Source organism: Musa acuminata, chromosome BXJ2-10, assembly GCF_036884655.1.
Source record: "Musa acuminata AAA Group cultivar baxijiao chromosome BXJ2-10, Cavendish_Baxijiao_AAA, whole genome shotgun sequence".
NCBI classification, from domain to species: domain Eukaryota; kingdom Viridiplantae; phylum Streptophyta; class Magnoliopsida; order Zingiberales; family Musaceae; genus Musa; species Musa acuminata.
The window spans coordinates 27,283,291-27,299,491 of record NC_088347.1 but is presented as its reverse complement, the minus strand read 5'-3'; the positions used below and the strand labels follow the sequence as shown (position 1 = coordinate 27,299,491).

The following is a 16,201-nucleotide window of genomic DNA, read 5'->3' as shown; positions in this document are numbered from 1 at the left end:
TATTATAGGATGATCGTCAAATGTTTGGATCAATCTGAATCATGATTTTGCAATTGGGGCATTTGGGTTTGTTGTTGTGGTCTCACCCCATCAAACACAGGCCGACCATGAGCTTGAGGTGATCGAAGTCAAAACGAGTAATTATCGCACATTCGTAGCACTTCGGAATATGAGTGCTCTTCTGATCGATAATAGTTCGAAAGGTACACAACCAACCTTGTTTACGGGAAAAGAAAAGAGGAGGGCACCACACAGCAAAAAGAGGGTTGCGATACAGTGAAAGATGCTCCTCTTTTCTCAAGACGGGTAACAAAATTTAACAAACGTCACACGGTTCGTCTCGGGCAGTCGTTCTTGCTGCTCGAGAGAGAATAAAATGGCATTCACCCTTCTTCAAGTCACTTGCAAAGACTGTTGCCTGTAGATGGCGTTCTTCTCTCCACTCGCTAATGAGTCGATGGAATACCGATGTCATAGGCCATATGAACCTGTCGATTGATCATTTGAATCAGCACGTCTTGTACTGACGTGCTGTATTATAGGTGCTTGAACATTGAGAGAGTTAACAGGTGACACCAGAAGCTGGTCAGTAGAACCATCAACTGAGGAAGGTGGCGGTCGTGATTGTGCTGGTTGTGTAGGAGCAACCAAGTACTGACTAAGGGCAGCGTCGTAGGCACTGCCAGTTAGACTACCTCTCATGCGCCCCGTTGGCTGCCAATTGCGCTCATATGGAAGTTCAGACGCCCCATGAGATCCTGATGAAGGCAGTGTCCCATCCATGTCGACGACTGTGGGAAAAGACGGCACTCTGGTCGTGACAGGAATTCTTGCTGCTCCTGTTTGTGCTGTGGCCGCCTGTGCTGCACGTTCGGCAGATGATCGTATGCTAAGACTAGGTCCCGCAGCTGTTGGAAACACAGGACTCCGTGATGCTTGCAGCACCTGACTCGAAGGATTACGAGAAGGCCACGAAATACTTGACAGATTTGCAGAATGATGTCCCCTTTGATATAGTAGCTGTTGGGGATTTTGGTAGTCTGAGGGAGAGTGGACTGTTGCTCTGTAAGGATCTGCCACTCTTAACTGGCCTTGTGGAGCTGAAATGCCAACCAGGCTAGGTACTGGAACACCAACCCGCTGCAATGCTGAGTTACTATTTTGGTGGGGTTCCTGGTGATCTCAAAATTGAAAAAGCGAAAAGGTCAGTGGGCAAGTTCAAAAGACTCATGACACCAATGTAAAATTTTTACAGATATGTCAAACAAGCAGAATATATTAACTTGTAGTAGTCGTAAAACATGAAAGGCGCCACCTTGATATATATGTACATGTGTAAACACAGGACAAACAAATACAGAGTTCTTGCAAAGAGACACATGTACCACTAAATTCACAACAAAGAAATTTGTGGAAATGCAAAAGAAAGAAAATATAAGAAAACTGTATGATCTACAATGTCAACTATTTTGTAGCATGCTCCAGCAGATTTAAAATTTGCATAGTTAATTGACTATACAGACAAGTTACAGTAGGGACCTATTGTGGAGCTATTTTGGCAAAGATAGAGACACTGATTGCAGTATACATTGTTGCCCGGTTTTAACTAATCAGAGTCAATTATTGCAAATCAAAGAAGACAAACTTGCATTTTCTCAGAACCATCTAGGTTATCACTAGTGTCAATTAATTCATGCAAGTTCATGGTCAAAAGAGTTAAATGGAAAGTTCAAAGCATGCCACCAAAAACAACAACTATCAATTTCAACTTTCAAGACCAAGAAGTTTTAGAGACTGCCACAAAATTCACAACAAAGAAATTTGTGGAAATGCAAAAGAAAGAAAATATAAGACAACTGTATGACCTACAACGTCAACTATTTTGTAGCATGATCCAATAGATTTAAAATTTGCATGGTTAATTGACTATAAAGACAAGTTACAGTAGGGACCTATTATGGAGCTATTTTGGCAAGATAGAGACACTGATTGCAGTATACATTGTTGCCCGGTTTTAACTAATCAGAGTTAATTATTGCAAATCAAAGAAGACGAACTTGCATTTTCTCAGAACCATCTAGGTTATCACTGGTGTCGATTAATTCATGCAAGTTCATGGTCGAAAGAGTTAAATGGAAGGTTCAAAGCTTGCCACCAAAACCATCCATCAATTTCAACTTTCAAGACAAAGAAGTTTTAGATATATGCAAAAGGCAGCAAACCTAAAAGTAGTCAAGCAGTTCTAGTCCTATATGGTCAAATGAGATCCATGAAAACACAGTTGAATCAGTCACTATATATATGTGTGTGTGTGTATATGTACATGTGTATATATGTATGTATATGCATATACATATATATATATACACACACAATTACAGTGTGTGCTCAAAGGAAAAAATTTGAGGATACAAAAAGAAGTGCATCATAATGAAATAAGGTTCAGACAGATACAGCACAATCTTTCAAAAAACAACATAAAATTGCAATCAGTTACACCATTATAATGGATTCAATTACAATGCTAAGACTGTAACCTTTGCTGCACTGGAATATTTTAGTAAAATTACCGGAGTTATGGAATGCAACTGTGATGGTACCGAAGCCATGTTGGAAGTTCTGGAGTGTTGCTCGATTTGCATCTGACTGCTAATTGAACTAAGTCCACTGGCCATAGTTGTTGGAGAAAATGCTTGGTGAGATATAGAAGTAATACTGTTGATCATAGAATTGGAATTTGATGAACCTATATGCACTCTTCGAGATGAACTGGGTGGTTGTGTTTGTGCAGGAAGTGCTTGTACTGCTATTGGGGTCCTACTAACATGTCTAGGTATAGGAGGTCTCCCTGCTTCATTGGTAATAATTGAACCTGCCAAATGCAATGGCTGTAATTGCAAATTTTCGGCAAGCGGCATCCCTTGTGATGCTTGCTGAAAAGTTGGTGTAGACTGTGAAAGTTCAAGACCTGTTAAAACCCTATTAAGTGCTGGAGAAACAGCATCAGTTTGAATAGGATTCAGCACAACATTAGGGACAAGTGATTCCAAGGTTCCCAATGCATTAGCATTGCCACCACCTGTTCTGCCTGATGTGGAGCTAGCAACTGAAGGCAAATTCCAGGGCAAAATACCATCTCCTGTATTGTAAACAGCTGCTAGAATGTCAATAGGAGTACTGGTGACTGGAGCCCCAGAAGCATCCAGTGAGACCGGAAGACCTTCAATATCCCTGAATGGTTTCCTGTCTTCTAACTCGCAGATAATGTTTTCAGCTCTGTATGCATATCCATGTGAAGGTGTAACTTCTTCTGAACACTTCGCTATATCGGATGCATAATCTTCTTCCATAGTCAAATCTACAACACCAGTTAATGTATTCCCATTCTCATTGCTAGTTTCTTGCTGCCCAGACCTCACCTTATGAACTTGATTTATACTTTTATTGTGTTCAACAAACGCCTTCCATGATCCATCAGCAAAAATTACAATATCAGCAATATCCTCCCCGACCTCTTGCAGTACCTGGTAACAGAGAAAGAACATCATGCAACTTGATGTGTAGTTGATGCCATTGTTGATTGATATTCAAAGTACTTGCCTTGACAATATTTTGATCAATCCGTAGGTCAATACCACTAGTAGGTGTGTTACAACAAGGACAGCGCCAGGATGGCTTGCGAAAGTTCATTTCCATGAAATTATCATAGTCAAAACACTAAAGACATAGTAGAGTCAAATAAAGGCCTTGTATCTTTCATATTAATTCAAAATACAAAATAGAGTCCGACCTGATGATGTTTGCAGAGATGTCCTTTAACAGGAATCTTAATACGCTTGAAGCTGTACATAGCATCATGCAAGAATAAGACAGCAGTAAATCGCTAATTACAAGAACTGTCTTAACATTTATTATTCAAGACTTCAGTAACATGAGGAAATCAATTATCAAATAGAATAAGTACAAGAAATTACATTTCACCAAGAACATTCCAACACACCTTATAGGGCAATTGAGTGTTATCCTTGATGGCCCCTCAATTATGTCGGAATCTAAATCAATATCAAGCAAATACTTTCAGTGGTACATCTCAGCATCCAATCCAACAAAAACATTATTATGGTCAATAACATTAGCATAGACATACAACATCATTAGTGTTCATTTGCAAAAAGGAACTATTAAGATAATAGTTTCAAGCACATATTCTCAAAGGAAAGCACATAAGACAATAATAGCCACCCAAGAGATGTTCAGAAACATAGGATAAACTGATCCATGTTGAATTTGGTCAAAATTCATAGAAACAGGTCAACAATCACACTTTCAAGACACAACTCTTTTTTCCAAATTCAGCTTAATTGTATCAGTTCAACATCCAGACCATTTAAAATTTTATTTTTCTGGATAAATTTACTAATTGTTTATGATAAGGTTCGCAATACCATACCGTACCGGTATTTCGACCTAGGCTCAGTATCGGTATGGTACGGTATACCGAGCGGTACATCTGGGTGTGCCGAGTACTGTAGCACTGCTTCATTGCTACAGTACACTCGGACAGGTAACAAGCGGTCCACATACCGACAATCTGTCGGACCGGTATGTACCGCCCGTACCGGGCAGTACAGTTCGGTACGGCAGACCCTGGTTTATGATACACAGGCATTATGGAAAGGTGTTACTCAACCAAATGTAATGCATTTGCATCTCAGGTTACAGTTACAGGTTGTATCTCACATTATTCTAACACTATAGGCTTAAACATCCAACCCGCATTATTTATAAGTATCAAGACACAAATGAGAATCATTGCACCAATCTATTAACTAGATTCTTCCAGATATACTTGCATCCAAACTTACTGATCTTTTAGATGTATTTTTAAGCATATAAAGTTCCCCTGATGTCACTTATACTATCAATGTCTGAGAATCGAATCATGTGTCCACCTTTGTTCACAGATAAAGATTAAGATTACTTTTACATTGGGACAAATTTAAGGGTTGGAGATGGGAAAAATGCTTACAAAAATTATAACAAAGAAATCATATTACATTAAATAAGTCAAATATATATTGTAGTGATTTTCCAAATATATTTATAGATCACAAAGTGAATCAACAAAAATTAACAAATTAACTTACCTGAAACAGTTTTTTCAATCACAGGATGAACATAATCCTCCAGTGTTGGAGCAGCAGGAGTAGTTATTCTACCGATGAAGGCAATGGCTATGATGTAACTACCTGTTTCAAATAAAACAAATTAGGTTACAAGCACATACAAAGAAAGCATATACATGGAAAACATACTATACCAGAATTAGAGTATTGCTGGATCCAAATAAAAGTGCAATCAGCATACCACTGAAATATCCAATAGCCTGGATAATATTTGTTCCATATTTTAGCATTTTAGTAATATCTGTCGGAAACTGAGGTCCTGAATCCTGTTAAATAAACAAAAGAATACTACAGATGACAGGAGCTTTGCATCAGGGGCAAGACCATAAAGATAAAAGGTCGATGAGGCCCAAATACCATGGAAACATTTGTCCTTCTCTCAATGCCCTTTCCATTCACCAAAAAGCTGCAATATGAAGTGGGAAACATCTCGATATCACAACATCATTGGGCTTAACTAGAACGCCAGAGGTGCGAAAAGATATACCTCACATGTTGGGGGCTTATAATACATGACGATGTATCTAAATTATCTGTCTGAACAACGAGGAGGCACTGCAAGAAAGAGAGCACATGCTGACATGTTTAGCGCAGATAGAAACACTGATATTTCTTTTATTTTCTTTCAACCTTTTCTTTGTTCTTTTAGAATGACAGATATCCCTATATAGTGGATATTTCATGGAATCTAATCAATTAGCTTAAAATGGATAAAAGAAATGTCATGAGGATATTTACGGTATAGTGAGATACCTCCAAAGCTCAGATGATAACCTATACCATCCAGCTCCATCAAGAACAACATTCTCAGATGATGCAATGATCTTCACATCATTTCACAGTTTTCAAGTCTTTTGTCCTCTCCCATTCTTGATTTTTTATGAGACAAGTCCAAGGTTCCAAGCCATCAAAACAATCTTCCAAATTCACCATTGTTGTTTCTACCAAAAGATTAATTTTCCCCAACCACCAAAATGCTACCACGAGATCCGAACCTCTGCCATAATAAGTTCAAACATCTTTCCTAGGTCCTCATCTTCATACTGTAAAATAACATAATTGACCTTCTATAGAGACAAAATTTTCCTTTTGATGTTAAAGACTTAAGGTGCACCAGTAATTACAGATTAAACATGTCTGTCAGCAATAACAATCGTGTCTAATCATTAAAAATAATTTTCTTCATCATCAACTTATTATTGAACGTTGAAATCTTTATTTTTGATATATATAAGCCATATATTCCAACTGCAACAGTAATTATTGATAAATGGTGCCAAAACTAGATACTAAACAACTACATCTTGGTCCTACTTATTTTGAAAACTATATTTGTACAACAATTGTTCTTTCTGGAGCAAACATTACACTTAATTCCACAAAAACCTAAAATTTTCAGATCCTTGTTTCTTACTGTAAAATTAAGCTACTTATATAGTTTTCATTAATAATTTGTGATAGCAACTCCCACCACCTTTCTTGAATTTCACCTTCTTTATTTTTCCTTTAAGTACTTTCATATTTGTCCTTTTGAAAATCATCGCATGCTTTGTATCTAGTTCTAGCAGTCACATCTTGGAATCTTTTTGCAACAGCCTTATGGAAGTAAGGCTAAACTTCACTACTTTTCTTGCAAAAAAAATTAATAAACATACAAGTACTGAGTTGGATGCTTTAATATATATTAGAACACTTACTTGAAAAAAGATAAAAAACTAAATATATTCAAATGATGAGACTTTAGAATAGAACGTACATCTATTTTTTGAAGTTCAAACAGGTTAAAAGGGATAAAAGTTTTCATGGCTAGCCTTGTTTTTGTAAAAGTTATTCAGGTTAGTCTTGTTTGGAAATTATCTCCAAAATTGGCATCCTTAAAAATTGAATTTGGATGATGTGTCCTGAACCACTATTGAGAAGTACAATTATTTTTTTAAAGAATTGCTGTCACAGATAAAGGTTTTTGTTTAGAGAACTGCTATTCATGATATCGTTCTCTTCCATAAGATCGCAAACACGGATGGCAGCTTGGCAAGAATAAATCGATGCAGACAGTATCAGTTTTTAACTTGTTTTCCATGTCAACTGAAAGAAGGTAAGTCACAGAAATACTTCCTAGAGGAGGCTTGTCTTGGATATTTTGCTGAAAACAAGGCCAGACTTGAAAAGAAATCTATACGACGGACAAATTTCAGTCTGATCCAAACCAAGAATGTCCAATTCCAATGCTTGAATTGTAGATCTTCTGGGAGACCATCAGGATCAGCAAAAATTTGAATAATCCTAGTAGGTATTGACTGATCTTGACAGATTCCATAGATAAAGCCTGTTATCAGTAAGAGTACTCCTTTGTGACCTCCTTTGCAACCTAGGAGGCCAAGGTTAGTTTGGAAACATACTCTCTATATATAAAGGTAAGACTGTATATTGAACTTTCCTAGACCTTGCATTGATGGATGCCTCATGATCTGAAAACACAATTGATATTTTACCTTGACTGATTTTAGAGTCATTAAGAATAGGGAAACCAATCCCAAACTCCATTTTGTCAAATTGGGAAATTCAAAGAAATCCAATCCTAAATCCCATAAAAAGAGGGCGTAACTAGTGCACCAAACTCCCGCCAATACGGGATTTGGGGAGTGTCAATGTATGCAACCTTACCTTTAAATATTTTAAAAAGACTGTTTACATGACTCAAACCCTAATCTCTCCTATCGCAAAGGAGCAATCTTACCGTTGTACCAAGGCCATCCCGCCCACCCTCCCAATCTTAAATCCCATAGTCAACAAAATTAATTGAATTCAAGCTTGTACCAACCCATCATCAATTTTTCAGATCACAACAAACTACAACTTAAAAGACCAAACGTCTGTTTAAATCATCGGTAGCTTAAGTGTTAGGCCCTTGTCTCTTAGAAGATGTTATAACTAGCTATGCCAGAGGAGAGGAGAATCAAGATTTATCTTTTTCTTTCATTTCCTCTTTTTGTTGATCCAACAAAGGGCTTTAGAAGATTTTCTTTTCTTTTTGGTTGATTTTTCATTCTAGTGACACATCAGTAGTGCTAAACTCAACATGGCATATCAAGTTGGCATGAACCTATTGGCGACTGGTTAGCATGAGTATAATCAAGATTTTCAACATCTATTCAACCCATACAACTGCCACACAAAGATGGATATAATTATGCTGGCATGCCAAACCAATAACAAATATGATCCAGTGGAATGCACTGCAGTGTCAGTCATGTCAATATTTGTTGGGCAATATATTATGAATTCTTTTTATGTATGAAGCAATAAACACTAATTAAATGGCTCCTGTGACAGATATTAATATCAATACCCAATCACAACTTATTATCAACAGAAAATGTACATAAAAAAAGCTTGTCCTGAACTTAAAAATATAATCAAGGAAAAGGACTTGAATGTAGAAATAATGTAGAACAAAATCATCCTGAAGAGAAGGTGCAAAATAGATAGTTGACCGAATAAACTTTCAATAGGGACTGTTTAATTAATGTGTATTTGATCCCTAACGTACGACAATAATTGGACAAAGAAACTCACTTACAATCTTCTGATCTGGAGGTATGTTCCTCGATATGTGAAAATCAGCCATTAAAATATCATAACCAGGCTGCAGAACATATTAATGAATTAATATGTTGTTCGAAAATCCAAGTTCTTCAAAAGAATATGACAGCATCATAGAGAAAGTTTCGATTTATGTTAAAGAATTAATATGGAATCTATAAGGTAAAATTCAAGCTGTATCTTAGGTCACGAAATCTCAATCAAAGCAATAGCTTGTGCTCAAATGGGTTAAAGCATCTCAAGACATAAACTGAGACAGCACTAGCAGTACAAAAGGCAGACTGGATGCAGACTTAAGTTCGTTTATGTGACTAGTGTATCTGTAGATTTCATTGTACAGCAAATTAAAATATAAGTAAAAGGTGTCTACCATAAATAGCCCAAATACAAAATCAGAATATAATAGAAAAAGAAACAAATTCAGGGAAGTGATGCATCTTATAAATGCATTTCACAACATATTCCGATACAGTATTGTGGTACTCTGGCATTTGTGCTATTGGCAAGGATAGAAGATAAAAAGAACAACTACCTCCATTATATCAAGGTAACCCATTCATTCTTTTATATGAGTTGGAACATTAAAATGTTAGGAGCATGATCCTAGAATTATACAGGCTTATTTGCATAGTATCCTAGCTTCTTTGATATTTTTCAAGTTAAAATCAAGTTGCCTAATGAAGAAGAATGCAAACCACAGAAACTTCGATGAACAAAAACAAAAAAGCAGTGAACATGAATTTAATGTATTCTTTTTTATTTCATCAAGATCTATAAAAGCTGAAGTATCGGGCCTATTTTATTGATCAAAAGAAGAACTCAATACCATTTAAATGATCAAAATGAAATTTGAATTTAAGCATGAGATGGAACATCCACATATCCAACGAGTTGATATGCACACACAGACCTTTGCTTCGAAAGAAATAACTAAACGACTGAACTTCAACTGTGGATAAAACCTGCAGATTGAAGAACCATCAGTAACAGATGCATAAAATAATGCTTTATATGAAAACATGACAAAATAAAGTATATAACAATATAAAGAAAACCCTTAAGACAGCAATCAGGAAATTACTGAATTCCCATAACATTGTCATAACCATGGCAGCTTCTTAAGGAGCTGTTGACCTGACCATTCCCCTAAACTACTGAATTTCAACAACTATTTAATAAAACTTGCAAACATTATGGCCAAGTTAACCTACACCAGAATTTCCAAGTTTCATCCTTGTTAATGAACTCAGTTGGAGAGGATAAGAAAAAATTATGTTTCAATTGTTTCAGATGAAAATTCAAGCCAGAATAAAAACTTTTCAGGCTAATCTCTCCTTGGATCCTATCATAAGCAAACTAAGAGAAAGAAATGTCTAAAAATTAATGGAAAAGGGAGATTACAAGGAATTAAAGGACAAGCAACTATCCTTTCTTACATACTCTTAAAGATAGACTATTATGGCAAGGCTCACTTTAATTTAATGAAAAAATGTATTTCTAGTTTCTCAGCATCAAATTATGGGTGCTACTAAATTGGAAGGGAAACATCAGGAATAAAAAACAAATTGATGTCCAACTGGCATTCATCAAGTTCTGTAACACTACTTACTATCTACAACAAGACTACAACAAAGCATTCAAGTCAATAAGTCATATCCTTTAAATAGTAGGCAATGCAGAAATTTGTGTCCCCATTTAACCATTCATCCTACTCCGTATCATGGCTAGCGAAGACTATTTCGGGTACCATTATTTATGTAGGCACACAAAACATGCTGCACGCTAACAAGGGGCCAACAAAAGTTAGGAAGAGAGCACACTATTACGCGTGTTACAGAACTGCATTTTTTATCTTTGATTTCCCTTTTTGTTTTATTAAGAGGGGTGGGTCTGTAGTGAAAGTAAAGCCACGAATAAACCTACAAAATAATTTAAAGATGACCATCAGTACATTACTAAATACTAACATATGAGACTAAATACTGTTGCAGACTCCTTTGATTAAACAGAAGACGACACATACAACACTTCCAATGGCAAAAAAGACATACCTGGGTATAATCTTGGAAATTATATCTTTAGCATTGCCGACAAAAGTATCACTTGTATCACTCATTGAGATACAAAAGCTGCTACATAGCTATGTATTAAAAAATTCTGAAATTAGAAAGACCACACTTAAGCCTAGAAATAAGTCTGAGAAAAGACAATTTTATGTCAAATGTCTTTGAACCTCATTTCCCATGGAGAGAAGTTCATTTTCATCTGGAGAAGAAAACCATCCATTCTTACAAGCATTCTGCAGAATAGATTGTAAAAGAAAAAAAGTTATAGGATGGTTGCATAATCTGCTATCTCAGAAGCCAAGGGAAGTACAGAACAAGCAATTACACAAACTCCATATGGAAAGCAATTAAGTTCAAAGGAAAAAGCAGTCATAAAAAAAAGAAAAAATAATGAAGGTTCATCAACAAGCTACTGACAAACATGATCTGTAAACAAGTCACAGGACAATGTTGATGATGCCACTTATGCACCAAATGTCCACAAGAGCAGAATAATGGTCAACTTTGTCGTGCTTCCAAATACAAGCAAACCATTTTAATTAAAATTAAAGGAGGACATTAGGCCCATGGGATTGCCATGCCAATTTTACCATGCAGTTCCAATGATATGTGCAGGTCTAATGAAACAACAGTAGACTGTACCTTACAGGTGGTACCATAGACCAAAGGAACTAACCATTAAGCCAAATTGATACAAATAAATACCAATTGGTACAGGTCAACACATGTCCCTACCCAATATGTGGAACTCCTAGCTATATCCACATGTATCAATAAACAGAGATGCAAGGTATCAATTGAATACCAGAAGGCCTAGCAGCATGATGCCATAGTTATAATCTATAAGGCAATTTTGCAATTTCAATAATGGATCCCCTAGCCCAATCAATTCATGTGGTTTAAGATTTATAAACTGAAGTTGTATTGCTTTTCAGATTTGAGATATTGTGTTTCAATCATTAAGCTAGCATTGACTTCAATAGAGTTATGGGGCATTGTGATTGTTTGATTCCCATTAATTTACCAAATATTGTTTTCCATTGGACTTTCAATCATTGGGCTATCATGTTCTGTTTTCTATTAATTATTATATAGTGATTGTCTGCCTGATTCATTAAATTCCCAACTCTTTTTTCTATATTATGCTAGTGATATTTCAATTGGTCGATGTTGTTTTTATTTTCTTCTATTTTCCTCTTTCACAACAGGTTTAAACCTGGGAGACAGAATGGCTCCACCAACTGGGAAACACAGGCAACATTGGAAAAATCCTTGGTACACTTGGCCCACCACATTCATAACCACTAGGATTGCACATGGATGCTTCCAAAATTGTACTCTACAAATGTTGCCATGCAATTGCAATAACTGCAAAGACATAAATAACAGTATTTCATGACATGGATAAAAACACCATTTTTGTGTGATTGAAGGCAAATTACCTCATAAGAGAAACATATTTTCAGCAACTTACAGAGGAAAATAGGTTGACTATAGATGATTATCAGGAAAGCTATGGAAAATGGAAATATGGAAAATGGAAATACATTGTAGGTTCACCACAGGGATTTCTGTGACAGATCTTGAACTCTCCATGAGAGTGATTGTATAAGAGCATCGAAGCAAAGTGACAAAGCATCTTTGCAGACTCATGGTCAGAAAGCCAAAGACAAGACATATTGGCAGACTGCGACCACCAAAGATCTTAAATACTATAAGTTTCTCCAATCTCCAAGAAGCAATTGTGTGAAACTCAAAGGGAGCAAATATCAGATGGATGAGAAGAAATGGGATATTTTCCTCTCTTGCAAATCCCCAAGCCATAACAAGGACTCAAACTATGCATGCTACACTAGATAAGTAGGCAAAGGACTGAGTTCTAATCATCTGATACATTTGATAAGAGTTATTTTAAATCTAGGATCAAGTCCTTGTCACCAAAATCATAAGAACTATAAAATAAGCCATAATGTCAGGGATTCTTTATAACATGCTAGATGGTCGATTCTAATCAGGATGATGTATCAATCAACAACCGTCTGCAACATCTATCATGGAAAGTCTGAACTGCAATGAAGTCATAGAAATTTGACGTGTTGGTGGAAGTCATGATTAAGGTAGATTAGGTGATGGCAGCAGTCTGCTAAAATGGTAAATGCTCCTGAAATCAGTTTAAGTTTCAGCTAAAAATAGGCAATTAATGTGTGTGTGTATATATATATATAGAGACACACAGACATATATACACATTAATGTCCTATTTCTATTCTTCCTGTTTTGGAGGATTCCATCACCAATGAAGATGGACAATTGCCAAAGCCTCCATGGACATATCCTTATGGAATAAAAATGTCATTCATATAAATACATGTACATGTATATAAAACCCAATGGTCTTGTTAGTGTTTTTTGATAAAGTATTGAACCTTTAGCTTTAGAGGGATTTTGATTGGAAATTGGATAGTTTCTTGCAATTCAAAAGTAATAATCACCCTTGAAACTTCATTTTATCTGACATGTGTAAGGTCATAAACCTAGATAATGAGACCAACTCAATTAGTAACTAGGCAAGCATATTGGACACCAGATTACTCGGATAACTAAAATACATGTTTAAAGTACTTAATTAAGTAGTCAATGTAACAAATAAAAGAAGAAAATGCTTGATAGTAGAAAGAAATGTGTGGGACTGTAAACCTACGTGGTCAGTTCAATTCAATTAAAGACAAAATGCTATTTAGCTATCATCTATAAATATCAAATTGATAAATTCCATACAAAAACTACTTAATTTGTAGTTTCAGTAAGAAATGCAGTTCATTTATCAAATTAACATGAGCCATAATCAGGTTTTTCGTGTCATTGCGTGCTTCTTGCAACTCACAGCTGCAGATAGAAAACAACTATATCACCCTAAGTCAAACTGATTGTGATCTCAGAGCTGGAAAAGGGGACTTACTAGATCTGTAAATCAAATTACCTTAGCAGAAATCATTAGCACCATAATGGCTGACTGAAGTGAAGGGTCATTCCGACGTTGATAGACCTACATAACACAAAAGTTACAGGATATATAATCCTCGAAAGTGACAAGATATATAACACAAACCTTCTTGACCGTTGCTCATCGATACTGAACCATACCAACACTTGGTACACTTTTGGTATCAATACCGAACAAGATTTTAATTATTTGCAATAACCACCCTAAACAATAATCTACATGCTCTAAAACAAAAAAATAAAAAATAAAAACAAGAGATACGAGAAACCCATACAATTATACTAAATATATATTGTTGATGCAATCAGATAATTGAAATAGTTAGTTTTGAATAGCGAGATATTTTGTGATAGCAATAATTAGCAAGATCATATATTTTGAGTGTTATATCCAGGACAAAGATTAGCAAGATCTTATATTTTAACTATTATATCCTTGAGATGAAATAAAACTAATAAGAGAATCAGTAGAATTTCAATGTGCAATTCTAATATTATCAGATGTGTGTCATCTTTTTGTTGCATAAAAGTTACAATAAATTTCCAAAAAAACTATCATAGGGCCAAATAGCTTACAAATAGCTTTTTCATATTATGTTCAAATAACAACCTTCAATTTGTTATTTAGTAACTGGTAACAAAAACAAGCAACTATAAGCAACATCCATGACAAGCGTGTCAAATAATGTTCACCTAGTTTGATAAGTTCAAAAACTAATATTACAATTCTATTACAATTTGCACGCAGACTTCATGTCCTATCTTATTGCAACACCAAAATAGCTACAAGTTATAACATTTATAAAAAACAGATAAAAATTTCAAATCGTTACTTACAAAAGATAACAAAATAAGCAACTAAAAGCAACATTCATAACAAGAATGTCCAAATAATGTTCAAGTATTTTGCTAAACCAATAAAAATTAGTATTACATTTCTATTACAATATGCAAACAGACTTCATGTCTTCGTCTTATGACAACACCAAAATGACTATCATAACATTTATCAAAATATCAAATATATTCCTGGGTTCAGGAGAACACCTCAAGAAAATACCTGTTTTATTAATGAAGGAAGACGTTTGGCAATTCCAGGAATATCGTTGCTTGAGAGGGCGTAATCAATACCTCTGTGTTTAGCAGAAAATCTTCATTAAGTACAATAAGAAAAAATCACCTTGTTACAAAAAGAGCTCAACTACGGTTGTTACGACGTAAGGAATTCAAGAACGTCTTACGACTTTGAAAAAGAACCTGTAGAAAGAAACTTGGCGATGACTGACCTAGCGAGGGCGAAGACGAGATGGAAGAGGTCCGACGGGGTCAAAGTGATGCCGCCGCGGAAATACAACTCGAGGCGCTCCGCGACGGCACTGAGGCGGACGTTGTTGGCCGCCAACACCGTCAACTGATTCTGGGCTGCCGCGGCGAGAGCGGCGGACGTCTGCCGCGGCATGTAAGCGGGAGGCATCGCCACCGCGGGCCGCTGGAGGCGCGGAGGAGGAGCAGATGGCCTCGAAGTCGCCATTGCTCGTCTGCTTAATCACTGTCCTCGAAGACCCGGAGACGAAGGGGCGAGCAAATTAGGGTTTATTAAAAGCTTCAAGGACAACTTTAGAATTTTCTTACAGGAAAATTATATGTCGTGCAGGGACTTTTCCACTCGGTACCCAATTACCCGCCTGCGCTAACCTGCTTGTCATTGAAGACTTACGTGGGACCCACCATCCCTGCTCCTCCAGAAATCGTTGAAGTGGATGCAAAACTGGTAGGTAGGAGTCGCGTTTAGATGGGTCTGTCGGTACACCACCACTCATCCAAAAATGCACCCTTCCTCTTACTTAAAAACGACGATTTCCTTTTTGGAATGTCTCAATTTTAAAATTCTCCTTATTTTATATTTTTATATATATTTTTATTTACTATATATATATATAATTTTTTTATTTTTTTATTTTTTTATATTTTTTTATTTATTTAAAAAATACCTTACATTATTTCGGATTCACATTATCGATCATCTTTTTTGTCTCACAATAGTCATCCTTACCTTATCATATCGCTACTAACATTTGAAGTTCGCTTGGGGTTGATTCGAAATGATTACATGAGAGATCTATTATCGCATAAGAAAAGGAGATGATCACATCAAGACAGGGACAGTCCTATTGATTAAGATAAATATAACCGAGTTGGTTAAGATAAATATCGCAGAAGAAAAGGAGATATCACATCACGCGACACAACCGAGTTGACTAAGGTAAATATAAAGAATATATAAATATGGGTATAAATATTTATACCCATATATTTTAAAAAAATATGTAATATATATATATA

General features: G+C 35.9%; 1 protein-coding gene across 2 annotated transcripts; it reads right to left on the bottom strand.

The window, feature by feature from the left end:
* Positions 1 to 161: 161 nt before the first annotated feature.
* Positions 162 to 15,459, bottom strand: LOC104000815 (uncharacterized). Of its 2 annotated transcripts, XM_009422952.3 has the most exons (16): positions 15,145 to 15,459; positions 14,919 to 14,991; positions 13,836 to 13,901; positions 11,023 to 11,088; positions 10,841 to 10,929; positions 9,700 to 9,751; positions 8,767 to 8,832; positions 5,674 to 5,741; positions 5,544 to 5,592; positions 5,368 to 5,452; positions 5,148 to 5,249; positions 4,001 to 4,052; positions 3,791 to 3,842; positions 3,601 to 3,717; positions 2,571 to 3,524; positions 162 to 1,173 (listed from the first exon to the last, which is right to left on the bottom strand). In XM_009422952.3, the coding sequence occupies exons 1-16, from the start codon at positions 15,387 to 15,389 to the stop codon at positions 472 to 474; spliced, it is 2,838 nt and encodes a 945-aa protein (XP_009421227.2). In that variant the 5' UTR covers positions 15,390 to 15,459; the 3' UTR covers positions 162 to 471. The 2 variants fall into 2 exon arrangements, with proteins under 2 accessions (XP_009421227.2, XP_018675507.2); XM_018819962.2 differs by lacking the exons at positions 14,919 to 14,991; positions 15,145 to 15,459 and having other exon boundaries at positions 10,841 to 10,946.
* Positions 15,460 to 16,201: the final 742 nt, after the last annotated feature.

Bases quoted from the DNA above. Each gene is read 5' to 3' on its own strand.
- LOC104000815 (XM_009422952.3), bottom strand. From the start codon at position 15,389: ATGGCGACTTCGAGGCCATCTGCTCCTCCTCCGCGCCTCCAGCGGCCC. The intron at 3,843-4,000 runs GTGTGTTGGAAT...TGCTATGTACAG, and splicing joins ACACTCAATTGCCCTATAAG to CTTCAAGCGTATTAAGATTC. The intron at 1,174-2,570 runs GTAATTTTACTA...TGAGATCACCAG, and splicing joins AGTTGCATTCCATAACTCCG to GAACCCCACCAAAATAGTAA.